The following is an 18,120-nucleotide window of genomic DNA, read 5'->3' on the forward strand; positions in this document are numbered from 1 at the left end:
AGAGCTTCACTTCCGCACCTTCTCCGTTCCCTTCACTCACCCTTCCCTCTAGCCAGCATGCCCATCCCCTTGATCACCACTGGAATTGCGGAGGGCTTATCCGCAATACCGTATTCATACACTGTTCTCAAGATCGTGCCATGGATCCTCCTGATCGTTGCCCTGAAGTATTACTTCGGTGGTGCCCGCAATGGCTCCGAGCGTGTGATGCACTCTAAAGTCGTGATGGTAACGGTACGCCAACACCTCCAATTATTCTCGCGAACTTGCGGACGGTGACTGATACTCTGTAGGGCGGCACCTCCGGCATTGGAGCCACTGTCGTCTACGAACTCGCATCCCGCGGCGCCCAAGTCATCCTCCTCACCCAGCACGAGCAATCGGATATATTCTTGATCGACTACATTGAAGACCTGCGAAAGTCAACAGGGAACCAGCTCATCTACGCGGAGCAGGTAGACCTCTCTTCGCTCCACTCCATCCGGACCTTCGCGACGAAATGGATTGACAATGTCCCTCCCCGCCGACTCGACATGCTTCTCCTGTTCGCGAACACGGCGTCTCCCACGCCCTCTAAGCCAAAGATAACAATGGATGGAGTGAACGAGGAATGGCAGGTCAATTACCTCGCGAATTTCCACCTGCTCAGTATCCTCAGCCCGGCGCTCCGTGTCCAGCCACCGCATCGCGACGTCCGGGTGATTATGACAACGTGTTCAAGCTATATCGGTGCTCCGAAGCTCGATTTCACACAGCTAGACACAGATACAATTGCCTATAACAAACAAGCGCCAACCAGCAAACTGTCACGCACCCCCGCATCAAAGAAAGCAGCCCTCAAACCGAGGCGCCAACCACAGCCCAAAAAGAACATCTTCGGCCTAAGCAAACTCTCCCTCATGATCTTCGCCAATTCGTTCCAGAAACATCTCAACGCCTTCAAACGCCCCGACGGCCAGCCGCCCTCCACCCGCGTAATCCTCGTCGACCCAGGTCTCACCCGCACACCCGGAACCCGCTGCTGGCTCACGGGCGGCTCGCTGTGGGGTCTCCTGCTCTACCTCATTACCTTGCCGATCTGGTGGCTTGTCCTTAAATCCCCGCAGCAGGGGGCACAGAGTATACTGTACGCAGCGATGGAGCAGAAATTCGGGCGAGGAGAAGGCGGTTGGTTGCTTAAGGAGTGCCAGGAGGTTGATTTTGCTCGCAAGGAGATTACCGATGCGGCTGTTGCGAAGCAGCTATGGGAGGCTAGTGAGAGGCAGATTGAGGAGAGGGAGAGGGAGGGGGCTGTAATGCGCGCTTTGCAGAAGAAAGAGAATGAGGAGAAGGAGAACGTAAAGACTCGTGCGCAGGCTCAAGCTCGCAGTCAGGACAAGCCTTCGGGGTCTGCGAAGAGCAGCGCTCAAGAGCCAAAAACTGGGTCGAGAAGAAGCCGGAAGGCTGCGAATAAATGATATAAGCAGGGATTTAGTCTACAGATGCCCTATTTGATCTCGGTTGAGCGGGAAGACAAAGAAAAGAAATTCGTCTCATTCACTCTAAAGCTCAAAAAGCTCATTGTCGCTGTCCATGCGAGATTTATCTATCCTCCCCACTAGTGACTCAAACTAAACATCCGTGCAATAGATCCCCAAATCCTTTAAATCCCAAGATATCAATCATATTAAATAACTTATTTCTTAAGCTGGTCCAGCAGCTCAGCAGGAGGCTGTTGCCTGTATCCCTGGGGGTTGTTCTTAGTCCAGAGCCAGAGATCCTCGCAGGCCTGCTCTAAGGTGCGCTCGGCCTTCCAGCCAAGCTCTTCGTTAGCCCGGGTCGGGTTTGACGTGAGGTTCAGCACGTCACCGGCGCGGCGGGGCGCAACTTCGTAGGGCAGGTCGCGGCCGACGGCCTTGGAGAAGGCGCGGACCATCTCGTAGACGGTGCTGCCGCGGCCGGTGCCGAGGTTCCAGGCGCGCACGCCGGGGTTGTTGCTGCGGAGGTAGTTGAGGGCCTTGAGGTGGCCGTTGGCCAGGTCGAGGATGTGGATGTAGTCGCGGATGGCGGTTCCGTCGTGAGACTTGTAGTCTAACGATGATATCAGCTCGGGCTCTACTTTAGAGATAATGAAGCAGGGGCATACCGTCTCCAAAGACGAGGAGCTTCTCGCGCTTGCCGGTGGCGACCTGAGCGAGCAGAGGAAGCAGGTTGTAGGGGACACCCTGGGGGTCCTCGCCCATGATACCGCTGGGGTGGGCACCGGCGGGGTTGAAGTAGCGCAGCAGAGCACCGTTCCACTTGGTGGCCTCGGACTCGTTGCCGGCCTTCTTAGCGTTGTTGCGCTGAGCATTGATGACGTCCGTGATGGCGAGCTCGATGGCGTACTTGGTGTTGCCGTAGGGGTTGGTGGGACCAAGAGGGCACACCTCAGGGATGGGGATCATGTCCGGAAAGCGAGTGGCATCTCCGTAGACGGTAGCGGAGCTGGAGAAGACAATGTTGGTGACGTTGTGGCGGACCATGGAGCGGAGGAGGCAGATTGTGCCGTAGACGTTGACATGGTAGTAGTCCAGAGGCTTCTCGCCGGATTCGCCAACGGCCTAGAAAACGCAGCGTGAGCTTGAGCGCAAGCCTGCCGAATCCAGCAGAGACGTACCTTGAGAGCAGCAAAGTGAATGACGCTGTCGATGTCGGGGTGAGCTTCAAAGACCTTGTCGAAGGCAGCCTCGTCGGTGACATCGAGCTGCGCGAACTCGGCCTTTTTGCCGGAGATCAACTCAATGCGGTTCAGGGCCTCGGCGGAGGAGTTGTAAAGGTTATCGGCAACGACGACCTTGTAGCCAGCCTCGAGCAGGGCGAGGGTGGTAAAGGAGCCAATGTAGCCGGTCCCACTGTAGGCGGGGCAGTCAGTACTTGTTGGTGTCGCTGCAGCAGCTCAGCACTTACCCGGTGACGAGAACAGATCCAGAAGGCATTGTGAGGATGCAATGGCAAGAGCGAGATGGCCAGAGAGAGGAGTAGCAGACAAGGAAAGACGGTGAAGAGCGGCGGGGATGACGGGATATTTAAGGGGAAGACCGCAATGGGGAGAAGGATTGGTGGGGGGTGGAGGGGCAGGCACACACCACTACTGCGTACTTTAAAACTTCACTGTGTAAACAGGAACACCACTCTGGTCCAATTGGAACCGCACCATCCATCATAGGCTACAAAGATTACAAATATAGGCCCTTTGCCTCTTCCAGCTCTCATGTCTCTCAATCGCGCACTTCCAATCCTCCATCATGCCCGCCGCCAGGGACTCAGGGCGAGCGGCGGTCTCTACTGATCGTCACCGCAACAGCGGCAGCATACGTACTCCTCTGCCATGCACGACGATCAACGCCATATTAATTAATTCTCTACGACCTTTCCCCTGACAATGACAATTGAAAGAACCGGAGATATCTGCACCGAAATAATACAGGCTGTTTAGGCTCAGCCCACAACCCCGCGGCAACGTGCGACTGAGACGTGACTACGCGGTCTCAGTCTCAGATATGACATGGCCTCGAATGATCGGGCAATCGGGCCAGATGCACGGTCAGTTCCAAGGGCAGCCGTTCCAATCACAGCGCCGGTTTTCAGACTCGCAACTCTCTGGCGGGTCGAGTTCCACCTGCTGGGAGCCTGGGTGGGCCTATTGCGTCCAAGAGCTCGATCCGAGGGTCTAAATCTTTCGGAATCCAGTCGCGGACCAGGATAAAAAGGTGATAATGCAGGTTGGCAGTCAGTCATGCCAGGTCCGTTGCGGTTTTCACTACGCACGAGAATCCACTTGTGGCTGGAACATACATGCGTTGCTGCTATATATAAACATTGTCCATCAGAGAAAATAGCCGGTTGGTTACCATGAGTTTCCGATGGGGAACTGGATAATTACAACGCTCGATAACAGGTCTAGGTAGTCCTAAAAGAAAGAGAACTAGATAATGATGCTAGCTATGGCTATACTCCTCCTAGTTGAAGTACATCGTATCAAGTCATTACCATAGCATTGTCGGTTCGCTGGTTGGTACATAGCTCATCGCCAAAATACTCTGATGGTCTTCAAGCCATCACTGGCTATCATTTCTATCCCAGCGCCTTCCCAACGCAGGAAAGAGTAGAAAGCACGGACATGCTCGACCTCGAAAGGCGCACGCGTATAAAGAATAACAGGACTCGGTATGTGGTCCTAGTCGTGCCCGGAGGCGCATCGCGTTCCAGATGGTGCGATATCCCACTGTACATTGCTGCATATACTGCGCCTGTGGAGGAAAGAATTGGCCGGTCGTAAATTCGATTCTCCTTTACTCTTGCTGATTTTTAACCGAGGAGCTCAACATCTAAGCCAATAGCTCGCATGAAGAGGTTGACATTTCCAAGTCGCTGGCTAGCCATGTCAGCCGGAAGTGTCTTGCTGTGCGTTACAGTCTCCATGACACGATCCCTAGTGTAAACAGTCAGTGAAAAATTTCAACGAGTAAAGATGGCAAGCACTTACTTGACCGCAATAACCAAACGTTGTTGCTGATCCGGACTTGCTCCAATTCCGGTGGCGGCCAAAAACTGCCAGACATACATATCGTCACCAGCGTTGATAGAGTTGGGAAAGATGTCGCCAAAGGTTGGCTCGAGAGTGTCGAATAGTACGTTGAACTTCTCAACCCACTGCTGCCAGTCTTGCTCACTTGCTTGTCCGGCCTCCTTGACAATTTCTGCCCTGCTAAGGAGCATGGTTAGGATTCCCAGTCCAATACGCGTCCGAGCAACAAATTGGACATGGCTTTGTGAAAGAACAAGAGCGAGGAGTCCGATAATGATGTTGAAGGGCGCCTCGCTGACGTAACCAAGAAGGCATGGCATCACAGCTTGAGAGAACAGATCGATGGCTTCCCTAACGGCTAGGGGTGGCTGCGTCTCACCGGGCGCAAGATGCGCTTGGCGAACCACGTCCAAACTATCAAGGTTGACGACAATCATGGTGAGGATGGTGATCCGCTGTTCCTGGTCGATATGACGAAAGATGCGTGGAATGGCTTTCTTGCCCTTGGGATAAGAGAGGAACGCAATAAAAGGATGAGGCGTGTTGGAATTTGGTACAATGGCTTCCATCACCTTCAGTTCCCGCCACAGCTTTTTGTTGAGCGAGTCGACCTTCTGGCGCCATTCCATGTGTGTCTGAATCGCCTCGGCATCGTTTTCTTCAGGAGGCGGAGGCATTGTTCGTTCTTGGTCTTCCAGCTCCATCAAGGTGTTGTAAACGCTCTCAAGGTTCGCCAAGATGGATTTCCGGTCACTGAGGCTCAGATCAGTTTGTGGCTTCTTCGTGGTCTTGCCGCCTTCTGAGCTCTCGGGACGTTTGATGTTGAGTGAGGGCTTCGGCGCCTTGGCATTTCCAAAAGAGATCTTTCCCAGACTCCCCTCGATGATGAGCTGCTTGTTTTTAGGCTTCGCCTTTGCAGCCTCCACCGCACGTTGAACCTGTTGCTGCATACGCTGCATGTGGTTGTCTCCGCTATGACCGTGCTTCCTAGACCCATGGCCCCCAACGCGATTGCCGGTCTGAAGCAAATAGGTCTGCGCAAAATGACCAAGCGGCTGGTGAGGGTGTTGTCGGGGTGCACCTCGGATCTGACTGTACACTTGGTAATAAAAGTCCTCCGCCAAAACAGCTTCCGAATCGTTATCGGCCATATTGCCTGCTTGCGCCACGAGCTGCTGTAACTGGATGCGCGTAATAAAGTTCTTATCTTGCGGGGTCATCAGTCCGTTGCCCTTTGACAAAAGGAAGATCTTGTGGTTCCGCTTTGCGCGCTTAGCATCTTCCATCAAGTACGCTACCCGCTGTTCTTCCGTAAGATTCATCAACTGCTGCGGGTTGGTAATCAATGGCAACTGCGCACTGGGACCCCGGGCATGTTGCGGTGGTTGCTGTGGTGGATGCTGTTGAGGGAGCTGCTGGGGGAGCTGACCGCGAGGGGGCATCGTGGGGTGCTGCGGAGGCGCTACATGTGGAGGGGGAGCGTTAGGGTTCTGGAGGAGATGCAGTGGAATGTTAGGAGCGTGAGCCGCATGAGGAAAGGGCTCTGGGCCCATTGTCTGAGGATGCAACAAGTGCGGCGGAACACCCCTCGCCAACTGGGCTTGCAGATATTCAGGTGGCAAGTGCGGGAAACCCTCTGGAAGCCCTGGAATCTGCTGAGGTCTCTGGAGAGGCAGTGGTGGTTCAGGAATATGCTGCGGCAGAGGCATCTGAGGTCCGCCAGTCATCGGCGCGGCACCCTGGTTCCGAATTTGCGCTTCAACCTCCTCAAGGCTCAGCATCTTCCTTGTTTGCGAGGGAGCCTGAGCCGCCGGCTCAGCCTTATTCGGCAAGCCCCAAACGCTGGACTTAGCCTGGAGATCGGGAATGTAACCAGGGTCCTGATATTTCTCATATCCCGTTCGCTTCGGCTGCTGCACCGTGGTGGCACTAGAGATTGTGGTCGTGGCCTCTGCGGCAGGAGCAGTGACCGGCGCTCGAGGTTTCTGCAGGTTATAGCGGACTTGTTCCTCGCCGATGACATCTGAGACTTGCGCTGTCTTTCCGAAGAAGTCAAAGTCTTTGCCGACGGGACCGCTGTCTACATCGCCGAAGGTGTCGGTGTTGAAGGCATCCTGATCGTCGTCTAGCTGGTCTCCTAGACCATCGTAGGTATCTTCGAAGTTAAGGCTATAGTTTCCGAAGGATCGCAAATCAGTATAAAGCCTTATTAACCAGCTCAATGGCGACAGGAGGGGGTCGCTTACACGTCGTCGTCGTGATCTTGGTGCGCAGCTGCTTTGGCGCGGGCGACCTCAGCGAAGGGATCATGAGTGTCAAAAAAACCCCCTTGTCCGCCCTGGGAAGCTCGGTCCCTCGGCAGGGTTGTGTCGAAGCCAAAGAACGACATGTTCGACGCGGAAGTGGATGGGGAGGAGAAGTGGAGGAAGGACTCGGGAGATTTAGCACTCGACAATTGTGGTGCGGGATGAAGTCAAGTCACGATTGCAGCCTGAGGCATAAACATATCTCAAGGCGTTCTACCTTAGCTTTGAGCTCAACGAAAGCTCAGTAAAATCGTCAAATATGTCTTGAAAGGCAAAATTGAAGCTCCAATATTGATAGTCGGAAGCTTACCGTCCATTACTTTTGGTTCCAGCGCTCGACACCACCGAGGCATACGTATGCTATGCGGCCCCGCCAATAAGGTGGCGGAACTGGCTTCCCAGCTCCGGGGGCCGCATGAGGTCCTTTATATCGCAAGACTGCCTTGACGAGAGACGTCTAACAACGCGCACTCACTTTATAGTGTTAAGTTCCCCTTTCTGGAACAGGTCTCGAATCGTCAATATCGACGACTGAGTCAGAACTCTAGACCACAGAACTAGTCAGCCGGATTTCCACTCTTTGCAGCCGTTCTTGTCGCACTCGGTAATCAACCGGCCAAACGAACCAGCGGGTCTATCTTTTTATGATTGGAACAAAACTTCTTCCTCCGAAATACAGCGAGCTGCGCTACCAGATATACTGATTCTGAAAGTGGGTTGTCACTTCGTGCTCCGATAGTGCTCCGCTACCGTGATGCCGCCGATGCAGGGGAGGCATACGCGATATCTTGTATTCGCGGTGCTAGTCAGTCTATTTCTCCCTCTCGAACCGCAATGAAGCTAATTATTTGCTCCATTTAGGGATTGGCACTCTTCTTCCTTTCCAGACGCTCGCTTCCTCTCCCCGCCGGCTTCGGGGCAAACCAAGGCTCCAATGCCATCCGTCCACCATCAACGCCTTCCCCGGGCTCTTCAGAGTCCGGGCCGGTAGAAAACACATTGGGATATTTGATCAACCCGCAATCGAGCAGTGAGGTAATGCGCTTTGCTGCCAGTCACTCTGGCGGCCATGCAAACGCGACATTCGTAACGCTGGCGCGCAACACGGACGTATGGGAAATTGCCCAGGCTATTCGCCAGGTGGAGGACCGTTTCAACCGCCACTTTCACTACGACTGGGTCTTTTTGAATGACCAGCCCTTTGACGATAATTTCAAGCGCATAACCACTTCGTTGGTGTCTGGTACTACGCAATATGGCGAGATCCCGCCGGAGCATTGGTCCTACCCCGTCTGGATTGACCAGGATAAGGCGAGGCAGGTGCGGGAAGAGATGAAGGATCAGAAGATCTTGTACGGTCATTCGGAGAGTTATCGGCATATGTGCCGTTACGAATCAGGGTTCTTCTTCCGCCATCCTCTGCTGCAGGACTATGAGTACTACTGGCGGGTTGAGCCCGGCGTAGAACTTTTCTGCGACATCCCATACGACCCTTTCCTTTTTATGAAGGAGAATGATAAGAAGTATAGCTTTGTCATCAGTATGTACGAGTACGAAGGCACTATTCCCACACTCTGGGACACTGTGAAGGGGTTCATGGATGAACATCCCGAGCATATTGCAGAGGGGAACTCAATGCTCTTCTTGAGTGATGACAAAGGTGACACCTATAACCGATGTCACTTTGTGAGTCCACGTTACTCCATGACAACGTCAAACGCTAATATGTACAGTGGTCAAACTTCGAGATTGGAAGCCTAGATTGGCTACGATCCAAAGAGTACCTCGACTACTTCGATTCTCTCGACCAGGCAGGGGGCTTCTACTATGAGAGGTGGGGCGACGCCCCAATCCACTCAATCGCTGCAGGGCTGCTTCTCAAGAAAGAGCAGCTGCATTTCTGGGACGAGATTGCATACTACCATATCCCGTTTACTCACTGTCCCCGCGACGAGCAATTGCGAATGGACCTCCGGTGTAGCTGCGACCCGTCAGGAAACTTTGACTGGAAGGACTTTTCATGTAAGTTTTCAGTAGAGGCGGTTGTCAGTATCATTAAATAACCTCCCCTCTAGGTCTCTCACGGTATTATAAGACCAATGAGATCCCGTTGCCCCCTGGGGTAGACGAGTGGAGCTGGGGAGCGCTGCTCGCTTTTCTTCTTCTCTTCGCAGCACTGTTCGGGATTGTTATAATCGCTGGCAACGCCCGGGCTCGAAATCATGCGCTTCGAGAAGCGGAGCACATATTCATGCAGAGCCAAACGCTCTGGGAGCGATATCAACAAGAGAAGCTGGAATGGGAAAGAGAAAGAAGACTGGCGCGGCCATGATCATTCTCGCTCTCGCTTGACAGACCATCAAGTTTCCATTTTCTTTCGTTTCGCGATGCATTGGGTTTGGCGTTAGATTTGCATGGCCGTTGTTGCACTCTTGACGGGCGTACGTATCGAGCATCAGCTTTGATATTGATGGGCATATATAAGGTTTCTGGGACTGGGTCTCTATGCACTGGCTGTCGGGTTCAAATAGATCGGATTTACTCGCACATACTCTGTACATTAATCAACCCAAAAGTGGTCAACCCTCTAGTATAGGTAGCTGGGTAATTGGAATAACATTTATACATATGCAACACTTAACCCCAGGTATGATACAGCGCCGATAAATAACCACAATGTTCCTCATCAAATCCAACATTGCCATCAGATGTCTATTCCTTCTTGGGCTTCTTGGTACCATACTTCGACCTAGAAGTAAGGCGACTCGCAACACCACCCTACACAGAGGTACTGTTAGAAACACGCTAGGGGCGAAAGAAAAAAAAAAGGAACAGGGAAGACTCAGAAACATACCAAATCCATAGACCCTCTAACCAAGTGATACTTCACACCAGGACAATCCGGCACTCGACCACCACGAACAAGGACAACACTGTGCTGCTGAACATTGTGACCTACACACCGCATCACATTAGCAAACAGCGCATCGAGCGAAGGACTCCTGGCTCCGCAGCCAATCATCCCCAGAGATAGAAAGTCGCTGATGGACAAGACAAAGATGGACATACCTTCACCAGGGATATAACACGAAACAACCTTCCCGCTACTCAAACGCACTCTAGCTGTCTTCCGCTCACCAGAGTTAGGCTTCTTCGGCTTCGTGATACTAGTCTTCATGCACACGCCCTTCATCTGCGTGCGGCCAATGAGCGCGGGTGACCGCGAGCGGCGCGCGGCCTGCGGTTTCCGGCACCCACGGCGGACTTGGTTAATTGTTGCCTGGCGGAATGGCGACGTTGAGAAGTGGCGTGTTATAGATAAAGAGGGTTTCGCGTTCGCGGCACATGCTGAGGCGGCGGCGGGTGTGCGGAGGATAGGCTGGAATCGGGAGGTGATGGTGGTGGTGGGTTTTACGGATGCGGTGAGGGTTGATGGGCGCTGGATGAGCGCCCGCAGCGTGCGGAGCGCTAGAGGGGAGAATAGTGATGGCATTTTCTCGGTATGCGGGGTGTTGGTGGTGTGGTTTTCTTTGCGGAGGTCGAAGGTGCGCCGACGGTTTGATGCTGGATAATTTCCACGTGGTCATGTGACTTGGATACGGAATTGTGGAGTTGGTCTTTCAGGTTTCCCCGAGGAAGCTGGACTGGACGCGCCATTCTGGAGCTGCCTTGGCTGACTACTGACACCGAGCTGGATATACCTTATCTACGACTTCATTAGCTTTACATCCATCTACTCCGAACACACCTACTTCCACTCTCTGGGCTCAAATCTGTCCAAACTCTTACTCATACACACCTTCAGTCTCCAATAACCACCGACACCCTCGTCATCAGTCACAATGGTCAGTCCTCCATAGAACAGATGAACTCACCGTCATCTAAACGGAATCCCCAAACCCATCACCTGAACTCTTGAAAACCCAGTACTAACAATCTCAACCAGTCCATGCGAATCGCCCCTCCCACCACCCACGCAACCAAAACGAGCAATACCTCCACCCGCCAAATCCCCAACACCCAAACCTCAAAAGGCGCCCCCTCAGCCCCTGGCCTTCCCGACACCCTCCGCGACAACATAACCATCCAAGCTGCCCGCGGTGCCCCCTCAACCCAACCGCCCTCTGCAGTCTCCACACACCCGCTCGAAGCCCGCCTGCTCGCGTGGCGCCAGACCCAGGATGCAATGAAGATGGAGGCCCTCCGCCGCACGTACGGCATTGCGGAGCCCGTCCGTCGCGGCATGGAACTGAAGATTGTGCGCGATGGGACGTTCCGTCCTGCTGTTCTGGGTGGCAGTAATGGGGGGAATATCCACGAGGATATTTTGGTTTTGGGGGGGAGAGATACGGAGGTTGGGTGGGAGGATGTGTTCCAGGGTTTGTTTTTCCTTTCTTTTTCTTTCTCCTTCTGTCTCTATTATTCTCTGTGCAATGGCTGGGACTAGGCTAACGAGTCTTCTCTGCTTTAGGAGACGAGTTCAGGGAACCTCCTACTTTCCACGACGAGATGGAGAAGCGGCTGCGAATGGATTAGATCAGTTGGTAGCTGGTCACTTATGGGTTGCTTGCTCTGTCGATAAGATAATCGAATGATCCACGCATTTTCTCCTTATCATGATAAACTGATCATAACAAAACATCACGGAATCAAGAGTCATTTGTAGACGGACTCTTTATACTAGTAGACTCTAGTCATACGCTCGATCTCTTTTTCATCCTATTGTCTCTACGCACAATCAAGTTGCAGTATCGAAGCGTCCTTAGATTATATATTCGGACAGAGCTGAAGCCACCTAGCTACATAAAAGCTACCTAAACAACCAGGCTGAAGTGGATGGTTTGCGACCAGAAACTCCCAGAGAGCCAAAGAAAAGCAGTACGCATCGTGACAAGAGAGCAAAACACAAGGAAATATGGGTACAAAAGAGAGCCCCAAAATGTAGGTCAAGCGAACAGAGAAAGGGATATATGATGTCAAATCGAAAAAGGACATAAAATAAAATGAGAAGGCAAAGAAGGAAGGAAAAAGGCCAGCTGGGAAATGGGGTATATAGGCAGGTGCGGTATTCACAGATAGAAGGCTGTACCAAGGACTTGAGATGTGATTGTCTGGTATTATTCAATCAAACCAGTCCTGAGGCTGGGTCAAAAAAGGGATACGCGAGCAGACCCACTCACAAGAGGATAGATACTGCAAGGCGCCGCTAACGAGGGTTGAAAGCCCGAACGCCATCCCAGGTTCCGGTGGTTGAGCAGTTGAAGAGGCATGATGGTTTACATCTGGACCTCGAGACGACTCAAGTCGGTGTCGTTACGTCGGAGCAGATGTAAGGTGTCGGGATGATTGAATGTATGTGGCACAATAGAGACCGCAGATAGGTTAAGCTGGATGATGCCTCAGCATGTAGGCAAAGGTGATTGGGTGAGAAATAACCTGGAAATCGGCCCCGTTCCGGCGGGCAAATGCAAGGTGTAGCGGAGGAATATGTGTACAGATTCGGTCCATCATTGGATGACACAGCGACACCGAGGACTCCGTTCACTGGCGTCTCGATCGCGACTGTATTGTGTCTTACCACCCTTAGCGTCCTCCTCATCGACGATCTCCTGTGGTTTGACAGTCATATGCACCACATTGGGTGCGTCATGGTTGAACTTGGAATCTGGTTCCAATCGTCAATATCATATTTAGCGTAACAGTAACGGAGCAGGTTATTACTTACCTGAGATAGGAGACTTATCATCAAGGAGCTTTCCGAACGAGATAAGACGTATAGAGCTTGGTGACGATGGCCGAGGTTCCCAATCTAGAAGGCGTCAGTTGCTGGACAGCTAGCGTATCATTTCAAGAGCAAGTTCATACCATCCTGCCATGCCCTCCAAATCAACTCCTTTAGCGAATAGACGCTCATGGAAAATGGATCATTGTTATCCACGCTGATGTCTCGTTTCCGCAGGTAGTTCGCATCGATCTTGAAGGGATATCGTGTACCCGTTATCAACAGTAGTACGATATTCAAGGTCGGCCCCGAAGGTTCAGGCTCTTTCACTGATGCATCAGGTATTACTTCAGGCGCAGGTGTCGCTACCTTTTGTTCTTTTAGTTCAGGTGACACGCTTGTTGAAGGAGCCGCCTGTGTATTAATCTGCTGTGGAGTGGCAGGAGCAGCAACATCGGCCTGGTCTGCGGCGGCATTGGTAGAAGTATTGGTCGCTGTACTCTCTTGCGGTGCGCCTACAGACGAGGGAGAGTCGATCGCACTCTTACTGACTTCAACTGTCGAGCTTGGGATAGGTTGTGAGAAATCTGGAGCAGTAGATGTCGAGTCACCCGTGTTTGTGGTAGGGTCTGGACCGTCCGTCTGCGCGTGATCCTTTGTAGCCATGTTCACGTTGTTTCGCCGAGCGGGGAATTCACGATTGGAATCGAGACGCCGACAGATGCGAAGACTGTGAGAGAGAAGCCGCGAGTTGACCGATGCTCCGACGATAATTTAACGACAGGAGATGTTGCTGGAGCTGACAGACAAGCCAGTGGACGGATGAAGCAGCGATCGAAGCCTGAGGCAGTGAGAACACCAACCGTCCCGTGAGCTGACCCGGATGGAGCCGAACTATGTAAAGAGCGATAGAAATGCGATGGCGGGTTCCATGCGATCAGAAAACATCTAGGGGATAAAGGATGGGAGGGAGAGAGAGTCTGGAACTGAGACGGAGAGTCTGGGAGACTGAGACAGCGAGACCGAAAGGGAGGAGAACCTGGAAACTGGAAAGGCCGGGGCGAGTGGAGCTGGGCACCAATCCCGTCGACTGTGGACACCGCTTTCAGCACTCCCTGGAGTCTAGAGTCGAGGAGTATCTGTTTCTATATCTTCTATCTACAATTGCTGGCAGCCTTTATGTTATATATTCTCTACTCCCAGGGAATAGTCTTTATGTCGAGAAACTGCACCTGTGATTCCCGCGATATAACAGAAGTGGCGACTTGCTGAGATTGGCCACACGCCCGCATGCAGATAGCCCGCTCTCCGGTCTATACGCCGGGCTCGACGGAGGCTCTCAACACATACGATACATCTTAATTATGCTGTGAGGCTGTGGAGATGGCAGTACCACACAATCAGAGGCTCAATATCGACCACGAAACGCTGAAGTCTGTTTTGCGGTTTGGATCGCGGTTCGGACTACCGACCACCTGTGACGTGCTCTGACAAGTCTTACCATCATTCGGCTTCTTGCCAGGCCCAGGTCAGTCATATAATATTGGCAGGAGGCCATGCTAGCAGTCTTTCCTAATGTCAATGCTGAGCTGCATGAGCCCTATTCAGTCCCGCTTCTGGCTCCCTAATGTCAGCCTTGAGCATCAAATACGCACACGGTGACGAAACCCAGGCATACGAGGTTACTTGATAGTATCAACCCAATCCGTTTACTAAAACCAAGCTCTACGAGACTTGAGTCTCCTTACTGCACCGGATGGCTGTTTTTTGGCCGACCTCCACTCGGCACCTTGTTCCAAGGGCGTCTCCTATCTACACCCCTCCATCCGCTTGAGGTTTTGTAAAAAGTCGACATCAAGCACCTCGGTGGAGTTGACAGGATCAATCAGCCCAGATAAAGCGTGGGGGTTGTGGATTTTGAACATGATTGATTCCTCGTGGCGTCCAGCTTGTTTAGGATAATATTTCCAGTTCACGAGTGTAAGCAGTAGGCCAAGGTGCTTCTCAGCTGCTCAAGCCTCAGCTGAGCTATGCGGATTGACAGTTGGCAGTGTCGGGAAAGAAATACAAGTTAATGTTTTCGCATGGGCTTCGTCCCTGGGACTCTGACAGGCGCCTATCACATATCCTATATCAGGTTGTTAGCGTAGTCGACGAGTCATAAATATCTTTCTCAGCCCTTCAGCAGGCAGAGAAGACAGCTTTGATGCTCACGCACCAATGCCAAGATAAATTTGCATGTTATGCAGTATAGCCCTGTAACTGCCACGCTTGAGCTCGACTCCGCAGGCGAGCGAGCACGATCCCCAGCTCATCGAAAACCAATGATTGCGGTTGACCTGCCTTCTCAGACAAAAGCAAACAGGGATGGAGATGCTTTCGAGCCCAGCTGGGCAAGCGGTCTTGCTCGCAGAGACACAGCAGTAATGCAGGATTCCGCCCTGTCAGGCAAGATGTGGGATTATCATTTGCTGTCCCGAGGAGAGAATTCCCCGGCCATGCTTTCCAGGAGCAACATCGCCATACACCTGCAGCTAAGGGGCATCTCTGCAGTGTACGCAGTAATCAGTAGTGTGTAGACAAAACACTCCAAAAGACGATGTTCCACCTCTCCACCAGATGTGCCCACTTCAGTCTGACGTCAGTATCCAGTACTTAGTACTTTTTCGCCTGAGGCCGACAATACACTGTGGGGCAGCCCTGTCGCTGTCAGAATTTCCGTCTTGGGCCGTTTTCTCCGGCGGATTCCAGCCAACCACGGTCACAGTGACTGGGAGGTGAGCAATAACAGCAACGGCGCCTGCACGTGCTTGGTATCAAGCACATATCATCCAATTGGAACGGCCTCGTGCGGTTTCCCCACCTGCGAAATTCCCCAATGCCATTGGCCTCCCTCATCATCAAGGGCCAACGATGACGAACAGCATCCTTGGAATCCTACTCGCCAAGACAGAAACTCAGGTCCAAGAAAGCCGCGGCCTCTAAAGCCAAACTGCCCTATCAGCTTGGTTTGCGTTTGGCTTGAGTTTGGATGGACTTCAGAACTTGGTCGAGGATCATATTATTCTTGCCTTCGTTGTGGCTTCTTCCTCCAAGCCACCATGCGAGATTGAGATAGCTTCATGCTACACCAATTCGTGACACCCCCACCGTGGCGTTTTATTATTCCTCTGGCAGGCTGAGATATAGCTGCACCGTGCAGGCCCGGTTACGGAGGTATGTCGAGATAGCGCTAAAACAAAAGCCAATTTTTCCACCACGCCCACTTCCCTTTGCGCCTACGCGATCGTCGATCAGAATCGGACATTCAGAGATCGATTTAAAATCTGCCGGGCTTCCCTAGCTCGTTCCTTCAACATTACTATCATGCTGAATCGCGGTCCCTTCCCCGCAGGATGAAGTTCGCCAAGTACGTGACCCCTGATTATCTGACGCGCAGTGGCTGATCTATTGGTGATTGACATTTGACAGAGAATTGGAGCATGAGCTTGTTCCAGAGTGGCGGGCCAAATATCTAGACTACAAGGTATGGCCTTGAATCCTCTGGATACTGACTGCTTTCCGTGCCTTTGTTCTTGCTATCCTTTGTTCGCGATATTAATTGTCTGGCTTTGTCTACAGGGTGGGAAGAAGAAAATCAAGGCCGTATCGCGCGCTATCCAAAAATCCAATCGCACACCCAATCATCCTTCCATCCGACGTTCCTCGCCTGGGAAAGGCGATCATTCGGACACCCCCGCTGGCACCAACCGTTCCTCGTCAATCCGTCAGGCAGAGAAGCGATTCGAGGGGGGAAACGGAGAGTTCAACTTCGCAGTACAGAGTCCCAATCTCACTTCACGTTCCACTCCCGGCCAGCGACATGAGCGACAACCACTGCGAGTTCCAGGATCCCGGTTCTCGGCCGTGGTTGGGAGCTATGGAAGCATTATTGCATCGCCTCTGCAGCACCCGGGAACATCAGACGCGGCTTCCCTCGAATTGCCTGATCCAGCAATAGACTACCGCGAGGATGCTCATTACTCGGACCGGCATACGGATCACGGAATCGCTCCTAAGACCCCCTCCCCCGTCATGTCCCGGCATGGTAGCAATAAGGATGTCCCCAGAAATACAACTCCTCTCAGTCCCAAGTCGAAACCATTGGATGTTCCAAATGGTGATGGCAAAAAGGATGATGCCGCGGGATCATCGGGCCGACGAAATTCTCGTCTCATAAAACGCGTTTTATCCAAAACAGAATCACCGGAAAAGCTTGCAACCACGGAACAGCGCTCGGAGGTCGAACGAAAGCAAGATGAGTTTTTTGCTTTTCTCGACAGCGAGTTGGAAAAAATAGAGAACTTCTATCAGACCAAAGAGCGGGAAGCTACTGAGCGCTTAAAAATGATTCGGGAGCAGTTGCATACCATGAGAGACCAGCGGATACAAGAAGTTTTTCATACGAAGAGATACCGGGATCGTGATGCCGATAGCCAACCCTCTGAGACTCTCGGTACCTTTAACAGCCGTCGATTGAAGAATGCTTTTACAGGGCGCCGGATTGGAAAGAATTCCAAGGCATTGGCAGCATTGGCTACGCCTGGGGGCGGGCAACTGCAAGATTCTGATACGATTACTAGACGAAGGGATTTCTCGCGCCAACCACAAGAGCTGCAGCAACTGCCAAAGTCAGAGGTTCCATATCGGTCTGCAAAGAGAAAGCTAAAGTATGCTCTTCAGGAGTTCTACCGGGGCGTGGAGCTTCTCAAGTCCTATGCCTATCTTAACAGAACTGCTTTTAGAAAAATCAACAAAAAGTACGACAAAGTTGTTGATACGCGCCCATCGATGAGATACATGGCAGAGAAGGTCAACAAAGCCTGGTTCGTACAAAGCGAGGTTCCTGAAAACCTGCTAGCTACAGCCGAGGACCTTTATGCTCGCTATTTCGAGGGCGGCAAGAAGAAGATTGCAGCTCAGAAGTTGCGACATACCTTCAGGAAATCCGGTGATTACTCACCAAACACTTTCCGCTGTGGCCTGCTCGGCATGGCAGGTCTTCTGTTCGCCATTCAGAGTTTGATCTATGCGGGAGAGCACCTCCACGATGACGACCCTACGATAAGAACTCATACAAGCTACCTACTACAGGTCAGTCTTCAGCTTTCACCAACATTACCGGACTCTTTTGCTTACAACGACCAGATTTATGGGGGATATTTTCTAGTTGTTTTCCATTTCTTACTATTTTGCGTAGACTGCTTGGTTTGGAATAGGACCAAGATAAATTATGTTTTTGTCTTCGAATACGACACTAGACATGCCCTGGACTGGCGCCAGTTGACCGAGGTACGTTTGCTCAATATGTTAACTTTAGCTGATACTGACTATGGTAGCTTCCTTGCTTCTTCATGTTCATATTAGGCCTCTTCATGTGGTTAAACTTCTTGTCTATCAACGACATGTATGTTTACTGGCCTGTCATTCTGATAGGCGTGACCTTGATCGTGCTCTTTCTGCCGGCACGCATCCTCTACCACCGAAGCCGAAAATGGTGGGCA

At 52.1% G+C, this 18,120-nt stretch overlaps 8 protein-coding genes across 8 annotated transcripts; 4 read left to right on the forward strand and 4 right to left on the reverse strand.

Moving 5' to 3' along the window:
- Positions 1-57: 57 nt before the first annotated feature.
- BDV17DRAFT_284136 (putative oxidoreductase) lies at positions 58-1,457 on the forward strand (the record flags this gene model as incomplete). Its single annotated transcript, XM_073760484.1, has 2 exons — positions 58-234; positions 294-1,457. The coding sequence occupies 2 exons, from the start codon at positions 58-60 to the stop codon at positions 1,455-1,457; spliced, it is 1,341 nt and encodes a 446-aa protein (XP_073611993.1).
- A 63-nt stretch (positions 1,458-1,520) lies between these two features.
- BDV17DRAFT_272695 (NAD-dependent epimerase/dehydratase family protein) lies at positions 1,521-3,134 on the reverse strand. The gene is made up of 4 exons (XM_073758918.1): positions 2,929-3,134; positions 2,639-2,873; positions 2,126-2,582; positions 1,521-2,070 (listed from the first exon to the last, which is right to left on the reverse strand). Exons 1-4 carry the CDS (start codon positions 2,955-2,957, stop codon positions 1,676-1,678), a joined length of 1,116 nt encoding a protein of 371 aa, XP_073611994.1. The 5' UTR covers positions 2,958-3,134; the 3' UTR covers positions 1,521-1,675.
- Positions 3,135-4,329: 1,195 nt separating this feature from the next.
- Positions 4,330-6,938, reverse strand: BDV17DRAFT_284138 (deadenylation-dependent mRNA-decapping factor PAT1; the record flags this gene model as incomplete). The annotated part of the gene is made up of 3 exons (XM_073760485.1): positions 4,330-4,453; positions 4,508-6,718; positions 6,796-6,938. The coding sequence occupies 3 exons, from the start codon at positions 6,936-6,938 to the stop codon at positions 4,330-4,332; spliced, it is 2,478 nt and encodes an 825-aa protein (XP_073611995.1).
- Positions 6,939-7,609: 671 nt separating this feature from the next.
- Positions 7,610-9,610, forward strand: BDV17DRAFT_300458 (glycosyltransferase family 15 protein; the record flags this gene model as incomplete). Its single annotated transcript, XM_073764070.1, has 4 exons — positions 7,610-7,660; positions 7,717-8,541; positions 8,589-8,877; positions 8,931-9,610. The coding sequence occupies 4 exons, from the start codon at positions 7,610-7,612 to the stop codon at positions 9,185-9,187; spliced, it is 1,422 nt and encodes a 473-aa protein (XP_073611996.1). The 3' UTR covers positions 9,188-9,610.
- On the reverse strand, positions 9,568-10,348 carry BDV17DRAFT_294714 (mitochondrial 37S ribosomal protein uS12m; the record flags this gene model as incomplete). Its single annotated transcript, XM_073762903.1, has 3 exons — positions 9,568-9,633; positions 9,710-9,810; positions 9,925-10,348. The coding sequence occupies 3 exons, from the start codon at positions 10,346-10,348 to the stop codon at positions 9,568-9,570; spliced, it is 591 nt and encodes a 196-aa protein (XP_073611997.1).
- A 166-nt stretch (positions 10,349-10,514) lies between these two features.
- BDV17DRAFT_272704 (proteasome maturation protein) lies at positions 10,515-11,579 on the forward strand. The gene is made up of 3 exons (XM_073758919.1): positions 10,515-10,700; positions 10,802-11,234; positions 11,327-11,579. Exons 1-3 carry the CDS (start codon positions 10,698-10,700, stop codon positions 11,389-11,391), a joined length of 501 nt encoding a protein of 166 aa, XP_073611998.1. The 5' UTR covers positions 10,515-10,697; the 3' UTR covers positions 11,392-11,579.
- Positions 11,580-12,226: 647 nt separating this feature from the next.
- Positions 12,227-13,391, reverse strand: BDV17DRAFT_189066 (uncharacterized protein). The gene is made up of 3 exons (XM_073755075.1): positions 12,721-13,391; positions 12,581-12,664; positions 12,227-12,520 (listed from the first exon to the last, which is right to left on the reverse strand). The coding sequence occupies exons 1-3, from the start codon at positions 13,241-13,243 to the stop codon at positions 12,363-12,365; spliced, it is 765 nt and encodes a 254-aa protein (XP_073611999.1). The 5' UTR covers positions 13,244-13,391; the 3' UTR covers positions 12,227-12,362.
- A 2,462-nt stretch (positions 13,392-15,853) lies between these two features.
- On the forward strand, positions 15,854-18,096 carry BDV17DRAFT_189106 (SPX domain-containing protein). Its single transcript, XM_073755076.1, has 4 exons — positions 15,854-15,986; positions 16,049-16,103; positions 16,199-17,710; positions 17,765-18,096. The coding sequence occupies exons 1-4, from the start codon at positions 15,973-15,975 to the stop codon at positions 17,981-17,983; spliced, it is 1,800 nt and encodes a 599-aa protein (XP_073612000.1). The 5' UTR covers positions 15,854-15,972; the 3' UTR covers positions 17,984-18,096.
- Positions 18,097-18,120: the final 24 nt, after the last annotated feature.

The sequence above is a fragment of the Aspergillus undulatus genome (assembly GCF_047715775.1).
Source record: "Aspergillus undulatus strain CBS 261.88 unplaced genomic scaffold BDV17scaffold_57, whole genome shotgun sequence".
In the NCBI taxonomy this organism is placed as follows: Eukaryota; Fungi; Ascomycota; class Eurotiomycetes; order Eurotiales; family Aspergillaceae; genus Aspergillus; species Aspergillus undulatus.